General features: G+C 41.8%; 1 protein-coding gene across 2 annotated transcripts in view; it reads right to left on the bottom strand.

Moving 5' to 3' along the window:
• Window positions 1-20,913, bottom strand: part of CRMP1 (collapsin response mediator protein 1) — a 50,549-nt gene that overhangs the window by 12,944 nt on the left and 16,692 nt on the right. For both annotated transcript variants that reach the window (XM_030493328.1, XM_030493329.1), the window contains exons 2-8: window positions 20,265-20,353; window positions 14,916-15,100; window positions 13,242-13,406; window positions 8,107-8,168; window positions 6,391-6,471; window positions 3,071-3,139; window positions 956-1,076 (exon numbers count right to left, since the gene is read on the bottom strand). In XM_030493328.1, coding sequence (XP_030349188.1) covers window positions 956-1,076; window positions 3,071-3,139; window positions 6,391-6,471; window positions 8,107-8,168; window positions 13,242-13,406; window positions 14,916-15,100; window positions 20,265-20,353 — 772 coding nt within the window. The remainder of the gene's footprint in view (window positions 1-955; window positions 1,077-3,070; window positions 3,140-6,390; window positions 6,472-8,106; window positions 8,169-13,241; window positions 13,407-14,915; window positions 15,101-20,264; window positions 20,354-20,913) is intronic.

The raw sequence follows: 20,913 nt of genomic DNA, 5'->3' as shown, positions 1-20,913 counted from the left end.
CCCCACTTTGTCCGTATGATAAAATATTAATCAGGAGTCTCTCTGAGCTACACGTGCTTTTGATCAGCATATTTACAAAGCTCCCTTTCTAATCCAGAAGGAGACCGTTCAGGTCTGGTTTTAATTTGTACTGTTTTAATCACAGCCATGTTCTCTCTGTTGTTCTGATTCGGAGCGCATTTAGGTGGAGGATGGGCTCCAGCAGACAGATGCCTTTTTACTACTCCCAGGTTGGGCACAGCACCAGCAGATAGCAGCATATGGTCCCAGCACCATACTCCAAGTCTCCAAGAATACAAATTTCATGATGATATTTTGCTCTTTGGCTTTTCCATATTGTTCACACGCTTTGTAGCACCAACCAGCACAACAGACCTGACTTGCAAATGCAGCTTCCACAGTGCCTGCCTCCAGGCTCACAAGTCCCTTTTGGGTGCTTTGTAACCTGGATCCCTCCCTGCCCCAGCAAGCAGCGTCAACCCTTGGTGCACATCTGATGGGGTCAGCCTCCAGCAGCAAGGCCAGGAGTGAGCACCAGGCATCTCTATCAGCAGGCTCACTGCCCAAGCCACCCCTCAGAGGGTAACACCTTGAAATACTGCCAGAAGGCACAGAGGATGTGCTAGACCCTGTTAGGAATAAAGTATCTCCCTCCCATGAACAGAGATATAGCAGTCTAAGGTAAAAATAAAAGGGAAAAGAAGGATAAAGAAGAGTTACAACACAATTTCAAGGGAACAGTTTGGGGAGAGAGTTTGCCAACTGAAAAATGTAGAAGGATTTCCTTTCATCTTCCCCAGTTGTAAACATTTAGGGTCTGTGATGGTGTTACCATTCTTTGGTAACCTCTCTCTCCAGCTTGTAATTTGGGTCAAGATGTACAGGTTTTTCCACTGAGCTTCTATTCAACAACAACAACAACAAAAGAGTTTTGGGAGAAAACAAAGTCTCTCACCTTTCTTTCTGGCCAATGCAATGATATCAGCTGCACTCTTGCTCATCACCTTGGTGATGTACACCGGGCAGTTTATTCGACTGGCAATGGTGATGGCACGGAAAACTGCTTCTGCTTCAAGCTAGGGAAAGCAAGGAGGAAAATGTTAACTGCAAAAGCAGACTGAAGAAAAAATGAAGTGGAGCACTGAGCCATACTGCTCACTGTTTAGCAACAACTCTTCAGAGGTCAATTCTGCTTTTTCCATAGAGAGGGATGCAGTGCTGGGAAACAGGGAGCTAAGCCAAACTTCAGACACTTAACATGAGGAGTAACCACAGCCAGGCTGTACTCACTAATGGGGTACAGCTGCCTGGTACAAATACAGCTCCCTGGCTCCCTGCACGCCAGTAATGGTCACATCCAAGCAGCTGATGGGGCTCCTCCTTACCTCCCTCCCACCTTTCTGCTTCAGACTTCCACCCTGCAGTTGGAAGGAGAATGAAGCAAGCAAACATTGACCCAGCTCGGAGACAACCTCTAAACAATGCTTGGCAGCTTACCCTACGCAATCTTTACATAAGGATGACAGTGAATGTAAAGTGTTCTCAATCAGCAACTTCAGCACTATGGACTGAATTTAGCCCATAATCCATAGAAGCCTTTGAAGCATTGCCCAGTAAGTCCCCTCTGTCAGCAAGCATAAAGGCAACCTCCTCCCAGGGAGCTATCCAGGACATAAGCATACAAAGCAGTCATCTTCAGACAGAGGAGCAGTGTTTCCCAGCAGCTCTGGAGACTCCTTTCCCCAGTCATCAGTTTTATGCCTCCTTCCCAGATGCACTCACAGTATTAGTGTTTTAATACCTAAAACTGTGTTGTCACTGAAAATACTGACTCCACGGTACAGTAATTTCTCTAAAGTGTTGTGCTAGAAAAGTTGAGAACTTAGCCCTTACAGTGGCTTAATTCTTCACAGTTTTGTTACATAGGTTTTCTTAAATCAGACTGTCACTTCAGGTTGTCTGAGGACTTTTATCACATTTGCAATGGAAGCCCTAGGGAAGGAGGCAGGACCTCTGTAACCTAGAGATAGTGGTCAGATGCATGGTCAGAAAGATGCAAAATTCCTTTCTGGAAACTGCAAATGCAGATTTTTCTTTAGTCCCTTGTTCTTATTAAAAGGAATCAACTCCATTCTTTTAGAATAATTTAAGTGGAAGTTAAACAACAAAATGAAAAAGTACATAAACAGCTCAATAGAAGAATGCAACCAATTAAGCTGATTCCTTTTGCCTTGGGGAGAGGTTATATAAAGATCTGCAAACCACCACAATCTCTTCAAGTTTAGCCTCAAATCCCCAGGACTTTGTCTCTTTAGTCTCCAAAGAAAGCAGTCATTTCCCACTACCGCCCTCCGCCATCCCATTAATGGTCTGAACTGCGTACATTAAGGGACATCCACATGGCTCCACCTTTTCCTTCTCATTAAAGAAACCCTTTCTAGATGCCTGAGATGATCCACGCCAGAGCCTGGTTTTTATTAGAAGAGAGCTGCATAAATCGAGCTGCCTCGCAGCATCTTTCCATGTTCACATATTTGCATTTCTACAGCCTGCACTTCTACTACTAATATATCTGCCAGCATAAGCGTATTTATATGTGGGTGTATTTATATGCATGGTATAGATGTACACATGCATCTTGTAGGAGGTTTTCAGCTAAAGCCATATAATGAATGCAGTTATTCCAAATCCTAACCCACAAGCTGCACTGCCATTTTTTACCCTGATAAGCCCATTTTTTTTGTCATCACAAGGGCCACACTAAAAAACCACATGCACACCCATGCTTGTGGGGCAGCAGGAGGTGTGACTCCTGAGGGTACAAGGACAAGCTCATCCCTGGACTGAGGGAACGCACCTGCTGCAGCAGTGAAAGGGTATTTTGGACAAACAAGCTGAAGGGGACCTGGAATTTTCAAGTCTTTGAGTAATACTGGAAGAGGCTGTGGGAGAAGCAGACTGTTGCCTTCCTCCAAGTACCCATCTATCGTGCACACACGGAAGCCAAGCTCCAATACTACATGCTCGACAAAATACTTCCATGAATGACAAAATGAGTGAAGTCTCTTACCTCCTCAGGCCTGCTCAGGGCATGTCCCTCAGGTCCAGTGATTCCCATCTCCAGGATACGTTTTTGTTCCTGCAACATAAGAGATAAATGCTGACAACTGCTCCAGAACGAGACCCTTGCACCGGGCATCCTCTGAAGGATTAACAGCCATGTCATCTGACTGCCCCTTTTTTGTCTGTGTAAATGCAGCTGCATAAATGTGCTGCTGGGGGAGCAGGACTGACAACACTGGCTCTAAACTTGTCCCATGCCACCCCGGTGACCGCTCTGCACAGCCAGCACAGATTTCAGGGGCAGATTCGTCTCTGCAGTGTCATAGAGTGTATCTGTGCCTCGAGTCGCCACTGGGCTGCACCACCAAAAATCTCCTCTACCCTCCAGAAAATCTTGACACCAAGTCACCAACCCAGGCAACAGACTTCAATCAATCAATACACTGAACAGTAGTTAGGGATATTTCCAGCCTGCAATTCTTTCTTTACTTGCACAAGTTCTTCTCTGGATGCAATCCCTGGAGCACCATTACCTTCCTTAAACTTTGAACATTGCTGCCACTTCATCAAATAAAGTCTTGCCTTTGGCATCCAGTTTTCTGTAACACCTTTTTCCTACAAAATGAATCACTAAAATTCTTTTCAAGAAAGCAAAACAGTGCCCTCTAGTTGTGAGGGCACTGTGTCCACACCAACAAGCCCATTTTAGGATCAATGAGGGATTGTCAGAAAAAAAATCTGTGCTATCCAGCTTCACAGTAGTATTATTTTTTTTAATAGATAAAAAGCTTCACCTATGTTTTAATTTAAGGTCAAGCAGTGGTATTAGAATAATTTTCCTTTTTGCAGAAAATGGTGGTCAACCCCTTCTGATCTGAGGTTGGTCCAGGTCCGCTGGCAGAGCAGAAGTGGGACCAGAGCTGTTGATGTACCTCCGACCCTGGCCTGCCCTGCCCACAGGTCTCTAATGAGCCGAGTTCAACAAATGGAATGACTCTCTGATACAGACAAATGTACCCTAGAGACCAGGATGCAGTTACCGAACATACTTTACTGTGTCATCTAATAAATATTTGATCCCAAGTCCCTGAGGGTGAAAAGCTCACACATTACCAACATGCTCCAGCAAAACCTGAGTAAGTTAATATTCACATATACTTTTGCCTTTGTTGCAATCAATCAAGGCTGAAGAGGCATTAATAGGAATGTATTAATCTGACTGTGTAATTAAGAATATTTTGGTTAGAAAATCGCAATGTCTCACAGGTATTCTTAAAAATAGCTGTTCTAAATCATTAATGCAACAGCGCTGAACAGTGCCAATTAAAGACTTCTGATAATTAAAATAAAACAAAAAATTAAGTCACAACTATATTAAAGGAAAAAAAATTGCAAGAGGACAAAGAATGGCTACACAAAGTAGGATAGATTTACATCTTGAAGGAAGTCATAAAATCAGATCATATGATAAAATTACTCATTGTAAAAGGATTTGATAGCTAATAAGCTAGAATATTTGCTTGATAAGATCAAATTTGTATCACACAGGATAGTCCTGAAAAACCTCACTGCAGGCAGCTTTCTTTTCACTATCCAAACAATCCTTCTAAATAGAAGCATAAGGAAAGACTATTTTATGAGGCATGGCAATGGTGAAGAAATATGCTGATGTATAACCAATATAATTTACATTTCTTTACTACTTCCTCTTTTTCTAATAATTTTTCTGTCCTGTATGTTCATATTCCACGGTTGTATATTAAAGCTGATCAAAAAAAATGTAACTGAAACACACTTCTATCAGAAAAGCAGTTCCATGAGTGCTCCTTGATTTTAATGTGGAATGTATCAAAACATCACAGGTGCCATCTGATTTATTTTGCTATTCCTAAAGTAATAGACTTACTATATTTCTTAGAATTCATTTTCATTCTACAGGATATTTTATGCTGTATTAAAACTATAAATTATGTATTTTGGTAGTTTTAAATCATGCTAAACTTCATGGCACATCAGCTTTTTTTCCCCTCTTGAATCCAAATGAGGCTTTTTCACCTAATTTCAGTGGGGGAAGGACACAACTGCACCATGTGTTCTGCTGACTCCTCACTAGCAACTTTTGAGCCCAGTGGTTATTTTGGCCAAGCTCCAAGGGAAAAGGGAAAGATGGCTCTCAAAAGGGGTAAATTCTTACCAGCCAGTTAAAGGACAGAACCCCACAGATGGACAAACAAGAAGATAAACCAGCGTTGGCAAGAGCCCTTACACACTGCCCAACCACTTAAGCACCCACTTGACGTTCTCCCTTAACCATGAGATAAAGTGGTTTCCCAAGTCCTGATCTCAAAGATAACTTGGTTTTAGCCATTGTAATTTCCCTGTCAGCTCTGCAGCCAAGTCCTTAGCGGATGAGCAGTAGATAAAGAGCTCAGCAGATAAAACACTCAGGGCCTCACGGACTCGTCGAGAGGGGCTCGATGTATGTACAAGGGATCAGAGGAGGGAGACACCTCTGCAACAGCCTTAAAAGATTTATCTGCCACAGATGAATAAAGTCATAATGACACCCACCCAAGCCCACCCATTCTGTTTTATGGGAGAATCCTGGCCTCTGAAAGACCAGCAGGAGGTTTACTATCGACTTCTGTCCTTGGGATACCTCTTCCCAAGCACAGATCAGAGCTATGACACACTCCACTGTGAGGACAGCACCTACGTGAGGAACCTGACCTGCAAAGACTGCACTGGGCATCCGGGACATTTTAATGGAATACACTGAATGTGAGCCCAGTTTCCTGGTTCTGAGAGACATCGTCAAAGAGCATGACTTACACTTTAACACACGTTTTTTAAATGTTTAGAGGATCGTGGTGGTTTCTTATTCTCAAACTTCAGAGATTTATAAGAATATTCTCAAAAATAAATAGGCCTGAGAGGTTTACCACCCACTCTAACCTCACTATGCTGCTCATGCTGATAGCTCCAGCAAGAGACATTAGCATAAAGCTTCTCACTGACACTTTTTGTCCCCAAAATCCCCGAGCAAGGATTTACATTGTTCTGGCCCACTTGTCCCTGCTGGATTCAGAAGAGATCGCTGTCTGGATCGTTGCTCTACCTCATGGATGCTCTGTGCCAAAGCATGCAAAAGTGCCTCCATCCTCTAATCCCAGGCTGTACATCAGTAGTGTGTAGAGCACCAGGCTCAATTAAGACACTTACCAGGTAGTTCCTTTCTTTCTACCCATACTCTGCCTGAAGAGTTTTACTTCTCCTCTCTTGTGTCTATCTCCTCACAAAGTGAAGCAAATGCGACAGTTCACTCACCTGAGCTATCAAGTCTCCATTTTCAGCATGGACCAGGATAACAGCCCCAAGACTTTTTAGAAAGGTAAAGGCTTCATAAAGCTGCAGGTAGTACAAAGAAGGAAACACTGCTGAATAAGGAAAACACATTACTTAACACTCAGACTTCTCTGTTCACCGCAGCTTTGCACCTTCTATGCTGGTGATTACACAGGTGAATATCAAATTATCTCCCTTTTCCACTCTCCACTCTCTACACAGTGTGCTTCACTGCTTGGTGTTGATCTACCCATCCCCTTACACACCAGCCAGCCCCAGGACAAGCTTCTGCACCAACACAGGGTGGAAAGTCCCAAGCAGGGTTGCATCTCCCTTGGACACAGTGCCTCCCCCAGCCCCCTATACTGCAGGGCTACCTCTTCACACCCTTCAACACAGGCCTAAGTTTAGCAAGTAGTCTCTTTTACATTGTTTTAGCAAATGTAAAATGGAATTATTCTCAGACATTTTAGTACAGCCAGAATACCTCTTTTCTGAATTGCAGGCATTTTGCACCATCTTCTTAGAGCAGACAGTGTCAAGCTTTCATCATCTTTAATTTTGCAATTAAAAGTTTCAGTATTTTCTCTAGAGCATCCTTTTTTTTTGTATTATTGCTTTCTAAGATGCAAAACCCATCTATACAGAAGGGAAATAGTTGATGCTATTGCTTTTACTGAGAATTTCTGAGCACAGACCTACTAGAATTTAGTTCCCTTTCCAAAAGGTATTCAGCTAATGTGTTCCCAGTTTAAACCAGCTTTAGTAACGTGGGAGCACAGTTTTCAAACACGGATCTAATACTGAAGACATGGTTTCTTCAGTGTCTACTTTTGCACTAGGCATTCAGATAGCATTGAATAGCTAGCTGAATACACAGCTTGGAACATGTGCATTTAAACAAGGTAACAGGCATTAGTCTAGCCACACATTAAACATGTATTTCTCTTGACAATTCTAACAGGGAGTTGAATTTAACAGGTACTGCCTCTCAGAGAATATTTATATATTATTATGTCTAAAATTCCAATTAAAACCACATGTATTAGAGGTTTAGGAATAGTTATTTAAGAGACTGAGAGCTATCGCTCTGGGAATAAGTAAGAAAGAAACATTTTCTCAACTGAATAAGCAAACATTATTATTACTAACAGATGTCATTGTCGATTTACAATGACCTGATCCTAATGAATGGGAAAGCTGAAGAGTCTGGAATCTGTAATGAGCTCTGGACAAACAAGCTCATTGTTATCTCCAGCCCTAATGAGAAAAGGCCACCTCCCTCAAAGAGCAACTCCATTTAGCTGTTTGCTCTGACTGAGAAACTCTTGAAACCTCAAAACTGCCCCTGCCTCGAGTGTTTAATCTTTTCTTCTCTCTCTGAACTAAAGTTCTTGAAAGGTAACAGTAAAACACAGTGAGGGTAAAATCCTGAGCAGTGCTGAATGGTGGCAATGTTGGGAGACACCAAAAAATCTTTGCAGTAAATGCATGTCATACACTTGAAGGAACACATAGATATTCCACACTGCTCAGCACTGACCCTCCAGGGAGAACTCCCCCACTGCATATTTCCCCCAGTGCCACTCAGGTCAGTGGGCATGTTCCTCTGGGATTCAACCTTAGCAAATCCTCAAGCGCTGGGAGATCACAGGAGAGAGGACAGATCACAGCAATGTAAAGCATCCAGAGCAATACCTGGCTGTCGGACATTTGGTAGAGATCTTTGTAGGCCATGTAGACTTGAAAAGAGTTCACACCTGTTCCAAGACAAAATTCGAAGGTGTTGCCATGTAAGTGGATTCTCAGATTGTATTTGAACAAAAACTTCAGGAAAAATAAGGCATAGAATATGTACGGACCAGGCTTTTCACCAGTGACTGTCAGAAATAAAGCATGGCTCTGTAGCTGTATTACAGCTGCTAGGACTAGAAGCCTGAATCCCCTCTCCTCTGGGGTAATTTGTTGGATTGTGTGTTAAGCCCTGGTACAGCCCAGCCACCACCACAAATGAGATTGCTTGTAGCCAAATATCAGAGAAAGCAATGGTGGCTAAAGTAAGCACAAAACTTGCATAAGGTTCTGTGAGTCACTGGGTTTCTTTATAGCTTTCTTCAGCTAATCAGGAAAACATTTCAGCTTGACCTGAAACTACGCTTTTTCACAGATAAAACTTCTAGTTAAGTTTCCCCAAAGTGCCGAGAAACTGTAGGAACTGTGTATCTGAATTTGCACACAGACTTGCTTTTTCTCAACCCTACTGCCCAAAGCACCCAGCTTAGCTGATGGCAGACACTGGGAAGGAGTGGAAGCAAAGCCGGAAACCAGTTACAGGGGCAGCTCACCACACCTCTCCTTTCACCTTCCAAAGATGGAAGGATTTATGTTGGCAGTCATACAACACCATGAAAGATGACAGCTCCAAGTTACAGAAATCAGTAAGAAATGCCAGTGTTGAGTGTTGTTTGCCAAGAACCAACTGTATTTAAACCCCTACAAGTTTTGCTATTTATTTCAAAGATTTGATTATTTACACAGCTTCTTATTCTAAGAATGGGAATTCTAAACATCTTCTGTTCATATAGTTTGTACATATGAATTCAGATTAGTTTATAGATTTGCCTCACTCTTTAGTATACTGACAATATCCCCAGTTTGGTACAGGGACTGATCTCAGAGGTTTCTAGCTTAAACGAAAAGTAAATTCTGAGCTGTCTAAGCTGTGTATGCTGCATTTCAAAGTAGCTGTCATGAAAACTGTGCTTCCTGAGGCAAGAGGAAAAAGAAAGAGATCTGTTCATGTTATTCATGTTCTCTACACAAAATGAATAAGGCTCTCTGATGAAGACATAACTCCTCCATGAGTCTAGAATGACCAAATACATCCTCAGGCAGACAGTATGGCTGTTCACATGCACACAGAGAATTTGTTTATTCACAATTACAAGACTAAATGCCCCAGGATACGTGCAGGATAAAACCTTCAAGTGATCCCTGGTGTTATGTCTTCCTGCGAAGTCCAGGCAGCTCATGGGGAAACACAAAGCAGGAGCTGGCCCCTCCTTGCTGACTTCCATGCTGAGCAAACCCAGCCTGGACCGTGGAGCTCTGTCAGCCTGTAAGCCCATCCTTTCTTCCTATTTTCCTATTTATTTCTTAAGTTCCCAGAAAACACTCATGGCCTTTACTAACTGCAATCCCTCAGTCTATTCCTCATTATACAGTTTCAAAGTACTCAGCATGCCCCCGCTTTATAACCTTTAAGCTTGACTACATCTTCCCTGTAGCCAGTACTTACAGCCTCATGCCTGCAGCCCTGCTTCCCCTGTGACTGATCACAGCAGCATCCAGCACGTCTGCCCAACCTGCCTTGGAGGAAAGCTCTGTTTTCTTCTCACAAACCCACTCAGTGTCTCAGATGCCAGCTGCATCTGGGAACCACTCTTCTGCATGGGTGACCATGCACACATGAAGCAATGAGAGACATATCACGGCTGGTCCGAGCCATGCTGACTAGCTTCAGTGATGGCACAGGACTGAATCCTATCACACATATTTCTTTGTAAGAACAGAGCTCGGTTACCGATTGCTCTCCCTTATCCACTGGGATCTAGCCAAAGGTAATTCATCTAATCACAATCCCACAGAAGATAAGGCAGGTTTCTCTGGGTACTGTGGCTGGAAGGCATACATTGACCCAAGTAATACATATTATCTTCCTTTATCTTTTATTACTTTTGTATCTTCTCAGGCCCTATTCTGACCTTGGTAAAATGACTGAGTTTTGCTCCCTCTCATGTTAATGTTCTCCCTGAAGTCAATGAGAGTAGAAGGAACCCAGCAGGGATCCCACTGCGAGATCTTGAGCCTGTACCTTACCGACAGCTCCCACAGTGCAGAAGCAGAGTCCTCCCATCTGAATGCACACCCATGACCTCAGCTACCACATCAGATACACGAGAAGTGGAAGGGCATCTCACAGGCTGCCTTTACAGCTAACAGGAAGAGATGGTTTGAACCATCCTGCCTTGCAAAGACAGTAATGTTACAAGATACCAAGATAAAATAACATCAATTTACATATATGGTATCCAAGATTAGACTCTTTGCCTAATGCCTTGGTCTGGCGTCTTGATCTATTCATTGGAAATATGCAGCTTTTCAAAAGACGAGGTCCATGGCCTATTGACCTTTATGCTTAACATTTGTTATATACTACATTCTTTTGCTAATGTCCTGCTTGCTCTTACACCAGGAGCACTCAACAGGATCCTCTCCAAATTTCAGACAGTGCTACAGAGCATTTTGAACAGTGACAAATAAAGGAACGAGTGAGCATGTTTCAGGCTGTTGTTCCTTTGCATATACTGAGAAGCCCAGTCCCAAATTAGCTGCTGAAATACTACAAGTCTGAGTCTTTATGATCAACATTTGGTTCTACAAAATCTGCAGGCCCTTCCAAAGCCTGTGTCTCCTTAGATTAGCTTTGTATTGATTTAAAACTGATTAGTTATTCAATTATACCTCATAACAAGGCATCTCAACAGCAGCTCTGTGAACTCCCATTATTCATGCCAAGATTGTATTAGGCACGTGCAGCACTGAAACGCGATTAGCTGAGCCCTGTTACTCGGCTAACTCATCCACCAGACAATCAGCCAAGAACAAATTCAATCCAGATTCCCAGCTGATGAAAACCAGTGTCACTCCATTGACATCAAGTCTATTTGCACCAGCTGTCTCAAATGTTTCTAATTATCGGCAGATATTATCCATTAATTTGAAAGCCCTTGCCACGGTGAAATATTTCCTATTGTGCTTGTGCTTTCATACTTGCCTGTACCTTGTGCCTCCTAACACATGAGAGTAATTCACATTGACTGCAGCATCGTGAGAACAAAGGTAACCTCCTAATGCTATTGCCACCAAAGAGGCTACCACGGGCCCCATCACACATCCCGTTTCAGGAACCAATGGACAGATTTCTGCTTCCCCTGAAGACTGAAAGGCAGGTCAGATTTATATTGAAAACTCACATTTTCATAGTTGGAGAAAACTATTAACCTGTCTGCATCAGGCTTTTAATGTAAACCCTCAGGCAAATTTGGGAGTGCTGAGCCATCTGTGATCCAGGAGCTCTGGAAAATAGTATCTAACCATTGAAGCAAGGCACAGTATACTTGTAGGAAAGTACAGTCAGCTAATGCACAGCAGCATCTCCATGTTAACACTGATAACAGGGACACAGCCCAGATTTGTCACCATTAGTGCTGACAGATGTCATCACCTTGTAAAAATCACCTACATTATAAAAGACCAGCTGCAGTTTCTCTAAATTATGTGTAATCTTGCTGATTGAAGTATTTTGTTGCCTAAAATCTAATAATACAGCACGTGTACTGTTAGCATGCTGAAATACATGAAAAACTCCCCTAGGTGAATGCATCTCCATAGGATCTCAGTGAACAACTGCTCACTCAAAAATAGGATTTTGCTTTGTTTTTCTACTTAGACAGTACATTTCTCTACACAAAGATACTTACAAATCTAAGTCATCACTAGCACACCACCTTACAAAGGATGCTGCATACGCATACTACTTAGGCTTCCCAACAACAAGGGCCATTCTGATTTACCCATGGCAACTAAATACCATTTCAGAAAATATTTCCTAATTAATATCATACTTATTAATACACATTTTCAAGGAAAGTATCAAGTGAAAAATACTTGAAAAAATATGTTTCTGGAAAGAAAATGCGTGCTATCAGGCTAAATTTTAAGGATCTACATCCAAACTAGGATTTTCTGAAGGCTAGATTCAGTTGTCCACACATAGGTATCCAGTGCCACCAAGATGCCTTCCATATATGAGACTGCCACGCTGAGCTGGCATGTATAACAAGGAGTTACGGGACACTTTATCTGTGCTATTCTGGAGTGGTAACTGGAATCCAGGCAGGGTAACCTACAGCATCTCATATGACAGCAGACCTATTAATTGAACTGAATCAAGCCTATAAGTGCCTTAAATAGATTCCTATATAAGGGACCTGTTTTTTCCTAAGTCCTGAAATAAAGTGTCTTCTAGTAACATCAGGAAAAGCCACGGGAGACCAAGCACTTGAGAAAATCAGGACATTTTTTCCATGTTGGGTACCTAACTTTAGCATCTCTTTTTTCTAATAATGTGAACCTATTTTAAAAATATAGGCATGTTTTATGAAAAAACCTAGTCTTGGCAAGTAAGTTACCCTAAGCCATTGCTGAGAAATGAGATCCAGCCTGCGATGACAGTTTCTCAGATATATCTGCCTTACATATTTGGCTTAATTTGAGGCAGCTAAATGGGTTGATTCCAGTCTAGTTAAAATCTGAACCACTACCTTTAAATGTCTCATCCTCTCCATTCATGAAATAGAAGATCTAAGATGACTGGGCTGATTACCCTAAATGCTGATCTCCAAGTTTTACCTTAAAATAAAACCTAAGTATGCAATGTCCAAGCCTATTTCCACATGTACAAGTAACCATAAAGTGATACATTTGTATCTGACAACATACACATCTTAATTTTCCATGCCTATCTTGGGGTAAACCTACTTCCTCCATCAGCCTTGCAGCTAAACAGCACCAGTGCTCAAAGTTTTAGGTCCATTTTACACACGAAGAAGTGAATACAAAAGTTCAAGGTAGTGTAGAACCTTGGGCAGCATAACCAGCACCTGTACATCTCTGTCCCAGATGATGCATTCATTAAAATACTTCAAAATTCCATCTCTACATGATATTTCAATAAAAACAAGAACTACTACTAATTTTCACTCACTAACCTTTGTCTTGCACCAGTATTTCCAGCTCTTCTCGAATCCCATCATACCAGCTGCTGATGTCCACATGGAGAGAATAATCACAACAGGATTTGGTGTCAGCTGCCTCATGCCACTTCTCAAAGGAGGTCAGTAAACTCGATCCTGGTTCTGGAAGCACGTGGTCAACTGAAATAGAGATTCAGTGTCCATCACCTGGACAGCACACACACTGTTAGGTTCCCTCAGTGCCTGTAAGTAGCTTTCCAGCATCTTGGCCAAAACAGCAGCCTTGGAGGAAGTCTGTGTGCAGAGTGTAAGCAACATTAAGCTAGGTCCTGCTGCCTCACATATAGCAGACTTTGTGGACAGCCTATACTAAAGTTGAGTCTGGTAACCTGCTTGGTACAACATCAGTAGACACATAGTGGGAGAGGCAAACATCTCAGAGTTTAGGAAACTGTTTTTCCCTTTACTGTTTTGTAAGACCACAGGTTCTGGACTTACCTGTATTTATTGTCTAATGTGTCCATTTAAATGTATTTCACACTAAGCATTGTAGTCACTGAATTGGGCCACTCTGCCCAACTAATACATCAATGCAGAAATTGAATGTTTTCTCAGCAGCCAGAATTGGCAATACAGCCAGAAGTCTGAACAGAGATGATGTAGAGCACGAACACCCAGCCACACTACATGGCAGATCGAGTGTTCTGCAACCATGCATCTTTACTGCCTCAAGCCTTTCTGCATCTGATGATGCCACAGCACTTACTGACATAAAATAAAGACATGACTACTTCTGCATGTACACTAAGTAAGGTCAAAAGTAAGTATGGAAACAAAGCAAAATGGGCTTACCAGTGGCATTTGCAAACCTAAAGCTGCACAGAAAGCCTAAACTGAAGAACATATACTCAAAAATTATTAGCAAAAGTGATGAACAGCAATGAATTTTGTGCTTATTGCCAGAGATCCTTTCATCTGATACTTGCTGCAGAACATAGGTAATAGATAACGCTACTCAGCAAAAAAAGCCACGTCCCAATTCAGTGGGAGTAAAACCCCACTGGGAAGCTCCTCTGCACAAGGAAGCTAAGACAATTCATGTCACCTGAACAACCAAGGGACAAGCCACTGCTTGTAGGAAAGAGATAAATCTTGTCCTGCCATCTGGTAGACAGAAGAAGGATCTTTAACAACTAGAAATACTTCTCCCTTCCATCAAGAAAGATGTTCCTCCAGAATATCTTTGGTAAGGACTTCCTCGATTCCTGGTGCCAAATCCAAGTTCATTAGTAAGCATCTTGTTATTTTCAAAGCCCCTGAAATCTCACTAGGTGGGAACAGCGGATCTTTGTCAGATTTTCTGTGCCATGTACTTACAGCACTAATTACATTGTTTTGCAAAAGTCCCAAGAGTAGGTGTATTATCCCTCAGTGTATCCCTTCTGTGTTTCAGAGGAAAATCCAAGAGCTAATTCCCCATGCCACTGTTTCTTTCTGAGGGTACAGGTGCATTTTCAGGCCAACCTTGGGTGACAATGATGAACAGATCTCCAACACAGTGGCCAGAAATTTGAAGACACATTGCAGAAGACCTCATAAAAAATGGCATGGAGCATCCTGAAGCTATTCCCACATGTGCTACACAAGCTTCAGCCTGGAGCAGGAAGAGTTTGTATTGCTAGTACTCACTGATCATGGTGGTGCCCCCTGCTAGCGCCGCTTTTGTGCCTTGATAGAAGTCATCAACAGCAGTCATCCCATGGTAGGGCTTTTGTAGGTAAGTGTTGACATCTATTCCCCCAGGAATAACCATGCGCCCATTAGCCTCTATGGTCTTGACTCCTCCAGGAACAATCAGATTCTCTCCTATTTGCCTAGGCAGCAAGGAAACCCAGTATTATTTTACTTAAACAAAGAAGCACAGGGGACAGAAGCTATTTGAGGCATGTAGGGGAGAGGAACCTAGGGGCCATACAGAAAGAACTGGGACCCCAAAAGAAAGCTGAAGTTCAAACACCCACTCTGGCTGCCCTGCATAGCACTGGCAGAACAAAGCATCCAGGAGCCTGCCTAGCTGGGTTGTCTGCTCAGGTTGCTTTGCTTTAGTGGCCAATAAAGAAGCCGTAATGCACCAGCATTAAAAACTGATTATTTTTTAATGATTCCTATCTTTAAACAATTACAAATACATACAATTAACGCCCTCTCGGGAGCTCTGGCTTTGTATATTAGGGTCTTAAATGAAAACAGAAAAACATAGATCAACTATGAGAGCAAGCTGGAATTGTAAATATATGGCAGAAGCACAAGCTCATCACAAAGAAGTTATAATTACTTTGTAACCAAGCAATGCAAATTTATCCTTAAAAGAAATATAAATATCCTAAGATACAGGAATACATATTTAAGTGACCCAAACACCTTTAATCTACCACATCACATATTCTTCATCCTCCTCTTCAAGTTAAAACTTAGTGAAACATTCTGCATAGCTGTGTGGAAAAATGTTAATTAACTGTTGCCATCTTTTTCCCTTCAGTTCTTCAAAACAGGATATTTTTTTTTTACTATTAAAAATATTACTCTGTCCCCCATGCTGATAGCAAGCAAATTCCAGATACTTCCAATCATAATACGTTTAGTGTTCATGAACACAACAATGAGTAAATTAACCTTTAACTTTTAAAGCCACATGACATTTTTATTGCCTAATCTGCATGGTGCCAAACAGGAAAAGGTATGGGTCTATGTGGGAGCCATGTCTCTGCACTGCTACACCATAATATATTTGGGCTTAGAGATAACTATAAGGTAGCTTAGGTTCAATTAGTTTATCTCATATTACAGACACACAGTCCTTGCCTTAATTTCCTTTTGTCTGGGATAAAATAACATTTATTCACAGCTAAACAAATATCCCAGACATCTGAGCTGCTGAATCTGATTCTCCCATATTAAAATGCAACTCCCACCTACGGAGCAAAACACAGTGACTGATTAACAGACGATCGCAGCAAGCTCAACCAAAAATGAATATAACTGTTAATTAAAACCAGAGAAAAAATCAGGGATAATTATTCACATTGGAACTTGGCCAAACCGCCAGAGTTAATAAATAGCCCCAAGAGGTCAAGAATTTGTTTCACATGGTATGCAAAAATGTCACCTCCAGCAGCTTGGCTCCCCCAGTGCTCTGGGTTTTGGCTGGAGGGAAGCACAGCCGTTTGGTTAGCAAACCCACGCCAGCACCCCGAGCTGGGATCTCAGCCACTCAACTCCAAAAGGGCTTACTCATGAGTGCTGGTAATATCACGGCTTGAAGCTGTACAAATCCGTGTCTGGCGTCTAATAGTCATCAACACACATAGCACTGAGAGCATGTCGTAGCCTGTTTACAGCTGTGAGGAGCGCTAATGATAGCATGACAAACAGGGAATTGACGTGAGTGCAAAAGCCAGCAGCAGCCCAGCACATCCAACTGCACAAACAAGTTGCAATAAGCTCCTCTGCTGTTCAAATCTGACTAACAGAGGCATACCATAAGGGACTCCAACCCCGCAGCAGATAAGACTGAACACTTCTATAAAGTTAGGTAGCTGCACGTATAGTAATGGTGTTAGCCTAACTTTCATCAGAACAATCTTCAACCTTTGTACAGTGTCTGTGCGGCCAAAAACTGAACTGAGGAAAAAATATCTTCTATGACCAATCTCCTTTAAATATGTCTAAGGTGCAATTGCACTCCAAGGACTACCACACCTTCTGAAGGTAACATTAAAGAAAACCCTCACAAAAATAGAAAAACAATTCATTTTTATTTTCTTCCACAATCAGGATCTACCACTTCCCTATTCAAGAAGACACATTCCCTAATGAAGCTTAAGAGTCTCTAGCATGTACTTAAATTTTCTGATGATTGATGGCTCATTATTTTCAGTGTACAGGTGAGTAGTAACAGCTTATTTGGCAATGGCTGAAGTCACCCATGCTGAAGTGACATGGAACGAAATGGCCTTTGTGGCTGATGCTGTGCTAGTACCTGCCAGGAGCCTGTCTCATCTCTTGCCCTGGCATCAAGATTAAGGCTGGGAGAAGGCTGATCTTCACTGGCATTCAAGGTTATTTTTATTCTGACTTACTAGAACACAGAGTGAGAGGTAATGTGACAGGATTCCTGAATTGCTCGCTTGTTAATGCAAAGTGTATGATAATAAGAATGGGGTTCAGTTACTTGTGGGTGACAAAATACAATAGCGCAGATAACTACTCTAGACACTATAAATGATCGAGTTGGCTTTTTGATGCACCAGCAACTAGAAAACTCAGGCTCACAGAAAGCCGATACTGTACGCTATCTTCAGTTGATCAAGCTAGTAAATTCTGTCATACATGAGCTGATTAAAGCACAATGGAATCAGCAGGCTTCAACTCGTCATAAGCTCAACCTGAGAAAGCAGAAAACCTCCCACAGAACTCTGTGGAGTTATTTCTGTCGTTATCAAGCCCGGATCTCTTTTAGGCATCTGAGACTCGCTCTAACTTGGCTCTTCACCTGCCCCGCTCTGGCGACCCGGTCCCCAGTCATCCATCCCGCACCCAACCCTTCCCCCTGGTAGGGACAGAGCAGAGGACAGCAAGCACCAGACCATGACCTGCCCCTTGTTACAGAGACCAGGGCTCATTTCCTCATGTGGGTAAAAGAGACAGGACAGATAAATATATCATTTAAATGCCAATGGCAATTTAAATTGCTAAATATCTAAATTGCTATTTAGATACCACAGAACTGCCTCTCAGCTGCAGGGTTTAAGTTTCAGCTAGGAAAAATCCATATGCACCACTGCTCCCTTGTACCTAGGGAGCCAATTTGAACATCGATAGGCAGGAAAAAGCATCTACCATCCTCCAAACTATAGCTAATCTTCAAATACATTCAAGGTTATAGCTACATTCATCTCTACAGGACACTCTGCGTCAAAAGAGCCTATTAATTTCATTAGACTGCAAGGGAAACCCAACTCTCTATTTTCCAATCAGTTTCCACTGCAGAGTAAGAAAATTAACCCAGATCTTTTATCTGCTAGCAAAACCAGGACACTATTGCCTATTCTGGGCTGAGTGGTTTGGTATTTGCTCCATTCTGTGGAAAGAATTCATATTATCAGCAGGATCTGCAGTGGAGAGTCAGGGCATCAGCTGAAATGCCTGAGGTTCAAGGTCCTGCTCCAAAGGATCTTCAGCAACATATAACAACAATTTTAAATATTCAGACACAATGGGCAGTTCCAGCTGGAGAAACTAAAAGAGACCAATCCCAGAAAATACAGCACTTTCCTACACTGCAGAATTTATAATCTGAACACAGCTAGGACCCATGACCACAGGAGGCTACCATCACAAATGAGCTGTTTTATCAGAGCAAGACTTCTTATACAGTTTACGAAGAAAGATCTCGGGTCATCTAAATCCAGGAGACTAGGCACGACTCAGGGTGTTGAATAGTAAACTTGCCTCCTCGGGCAAAGATAGAGGCATTTTAAAAATTAAGATCTTGCCTATGTATTCATTATTAATTCTAGATATCTTGGGCAGCTAACTTCTTGGAGGTATGGATCCACACATGGGTTCCAGAGGGAGCCTATGCACTTAACAAGGGCAGCTGAAAGCTTGGCATTGCTAACCTGCCCACCAAGTACCAATTCATTTCTAGAATCAAGACACAAAATTCATAGCAGTTTCAGACTCTCAGCACCTCATGCACCTACTTAAATCAGTTCTGATGCTTGTAAGCGTTACTAGGAAACTTGCATCTGAACAAATGAAAGCACAGGAAAACTCCACTAAAATACCTGTCAAAGGGAGCACAACTTGGTTTATTGTTGCTATTAAAAAAGATACACATTCAAAACTTTGTGCCTTCTCCACTTAAAACAGTATGCTCCTTTTGCCATTTCTGCAATGCAAATAACATTACAACTGGAAAGACAGAGTGAAGTAGTAAACCAAAAACGGCACATAGATAAAAGTGTTCAGAATTTTTCCTGTTTTAATAACCTGAATCATAAATAATGTAAATAGCCACAGATATATAAAGGATTGGACTTTTACTCTGATTATATACTCTTAAGAAAAGGAGCTCTGAAAACAAGTAGGTATTTAATTATTTACCAGATAACCATAATTATGTTTCTGTGCATTAAATTGTAGCCTCTGGAGATCAAACTTGTTAGGTCACTAGTGAAAATGTTCAGCAATCAAGAAAAAGACTTTGATCCTAATGTACATCAGAGTGCTTGTACACACTACATAACTTCATAAAACTAGAGACCCTCATCTCCACTAAGCCAAGGCAGGACCAGTAGAGTATCTGGACATCTCTGTTCTGTTTCCCAGGCTATCAGTAACACGTATTTCATGTTTTTCACCTAAGGGATACTTTCCCAGTTCCTGTATTTTATATCCTGATATATCATTTATATTTTCTTTCTAATTGTGTTAAGATTTATGATGATGCATCTTTTCTAGGCAAGATAAGGGACATAAGAGCAATGTATAACAATGTTGTAGGAACAGAACTTGTGATGCTTTAGTATCAACCAGGAGTAGGTCCCCATTAGCACTGTGTAACATGGGGCATATTTCTGTACCGTACAATCCTTTAGAGCACGGCTGCATTTGCCCTAATTAGGAAAAAAGCTGTAACGAGCCTTCTGTCATACATGAACTCAAAAAATACCCATTGTCCTTATCATTCCTTCTTGTGTTGAGAGAGCCTACTTGCCTTGACTGTTTGGAAGAAACTAGGATTGAACTGTTTGAAAAATAAATACCTTCTTATAGTAAAGACATTTTCTATTTATCTAATCTTAGCAAAGATAAAATGGCAGAATTTCATAATTTAACACTCCTCTATTATGGCCCCGCATCTAGAAGTAACCCAGAAGCTGGCTGCAAGATTTCGGGTCAGCATCATCAAGAAATCACAGTAGTCTATACTAACAGGCATGCAAAAAAGGTTCAGTATTTTAAAAAACCAACTTTATAAGTCCATCTTCAAGGTATATGTCTGCATAGAAGGAGTGGTCATCATTGATAACTCTTCCACCTTTAATGAGTAGTCGGTCACTCTGGAAGAAAAAAAAAAAAAGAAGAAATATGGGTTTGTTGAAATAAATAAACATAATAACGCATTGATGATATCAAATGGGTCTGCTACTGCTGAACCCAGGACACTATATTGTATAGAAACCCATTATTATCAAAGCATTTACCCTATATAAAGGTCTATGTCATAGATTCAGGTGGCTACATGGACAGTGGAGAGGAAAACCAGTTTCACTGAGTGTTTATTTCTGACTTTTGGAACATGAGGCCACATGGTCATCCTAGCCTTTCTTCCTCAAAGCAGAACTCGTTGCACACGGAAACACTTGAAATCCTGCTACATCCTGTTTTTACCACCACCTTATTGTGCAAAGGCCAAAAAGGGAAGAGAAGCCCCCAGATTAAACTGCCCAACACTGCAATGGCCATGCTGAGCTCACCTGGGATTCTCAGTACCCCCAGTAGAGTAACAGAGCTTAACGTGGGAAGGAACAAGGCCTGGAGAGGATGCTGAGCCCTGTAATGCAGAGAAGCTCTTTTAAGCAACGTCAGCTCAGCAGGGTCAACTCAGTCACTCCACTGA

This window comes from Strigops habroptila, chromosome 7, assembly GCF_004027225.2.
Source record: "Strigops habroptila isolate Jane chromosome 7, bStrHab1.2.pri, whole genome shotgun sequence".
In the NCBI taxonomy this organism is placed as follows: Eukaryota; Metazoa; Chordata; class Aves; order Psittaciformes; family Psittacidae; genus Strigops; species Strigops habroptila.
This window is presented reverse-complemented; position numbering and strand designations above follow the sequence as displayed.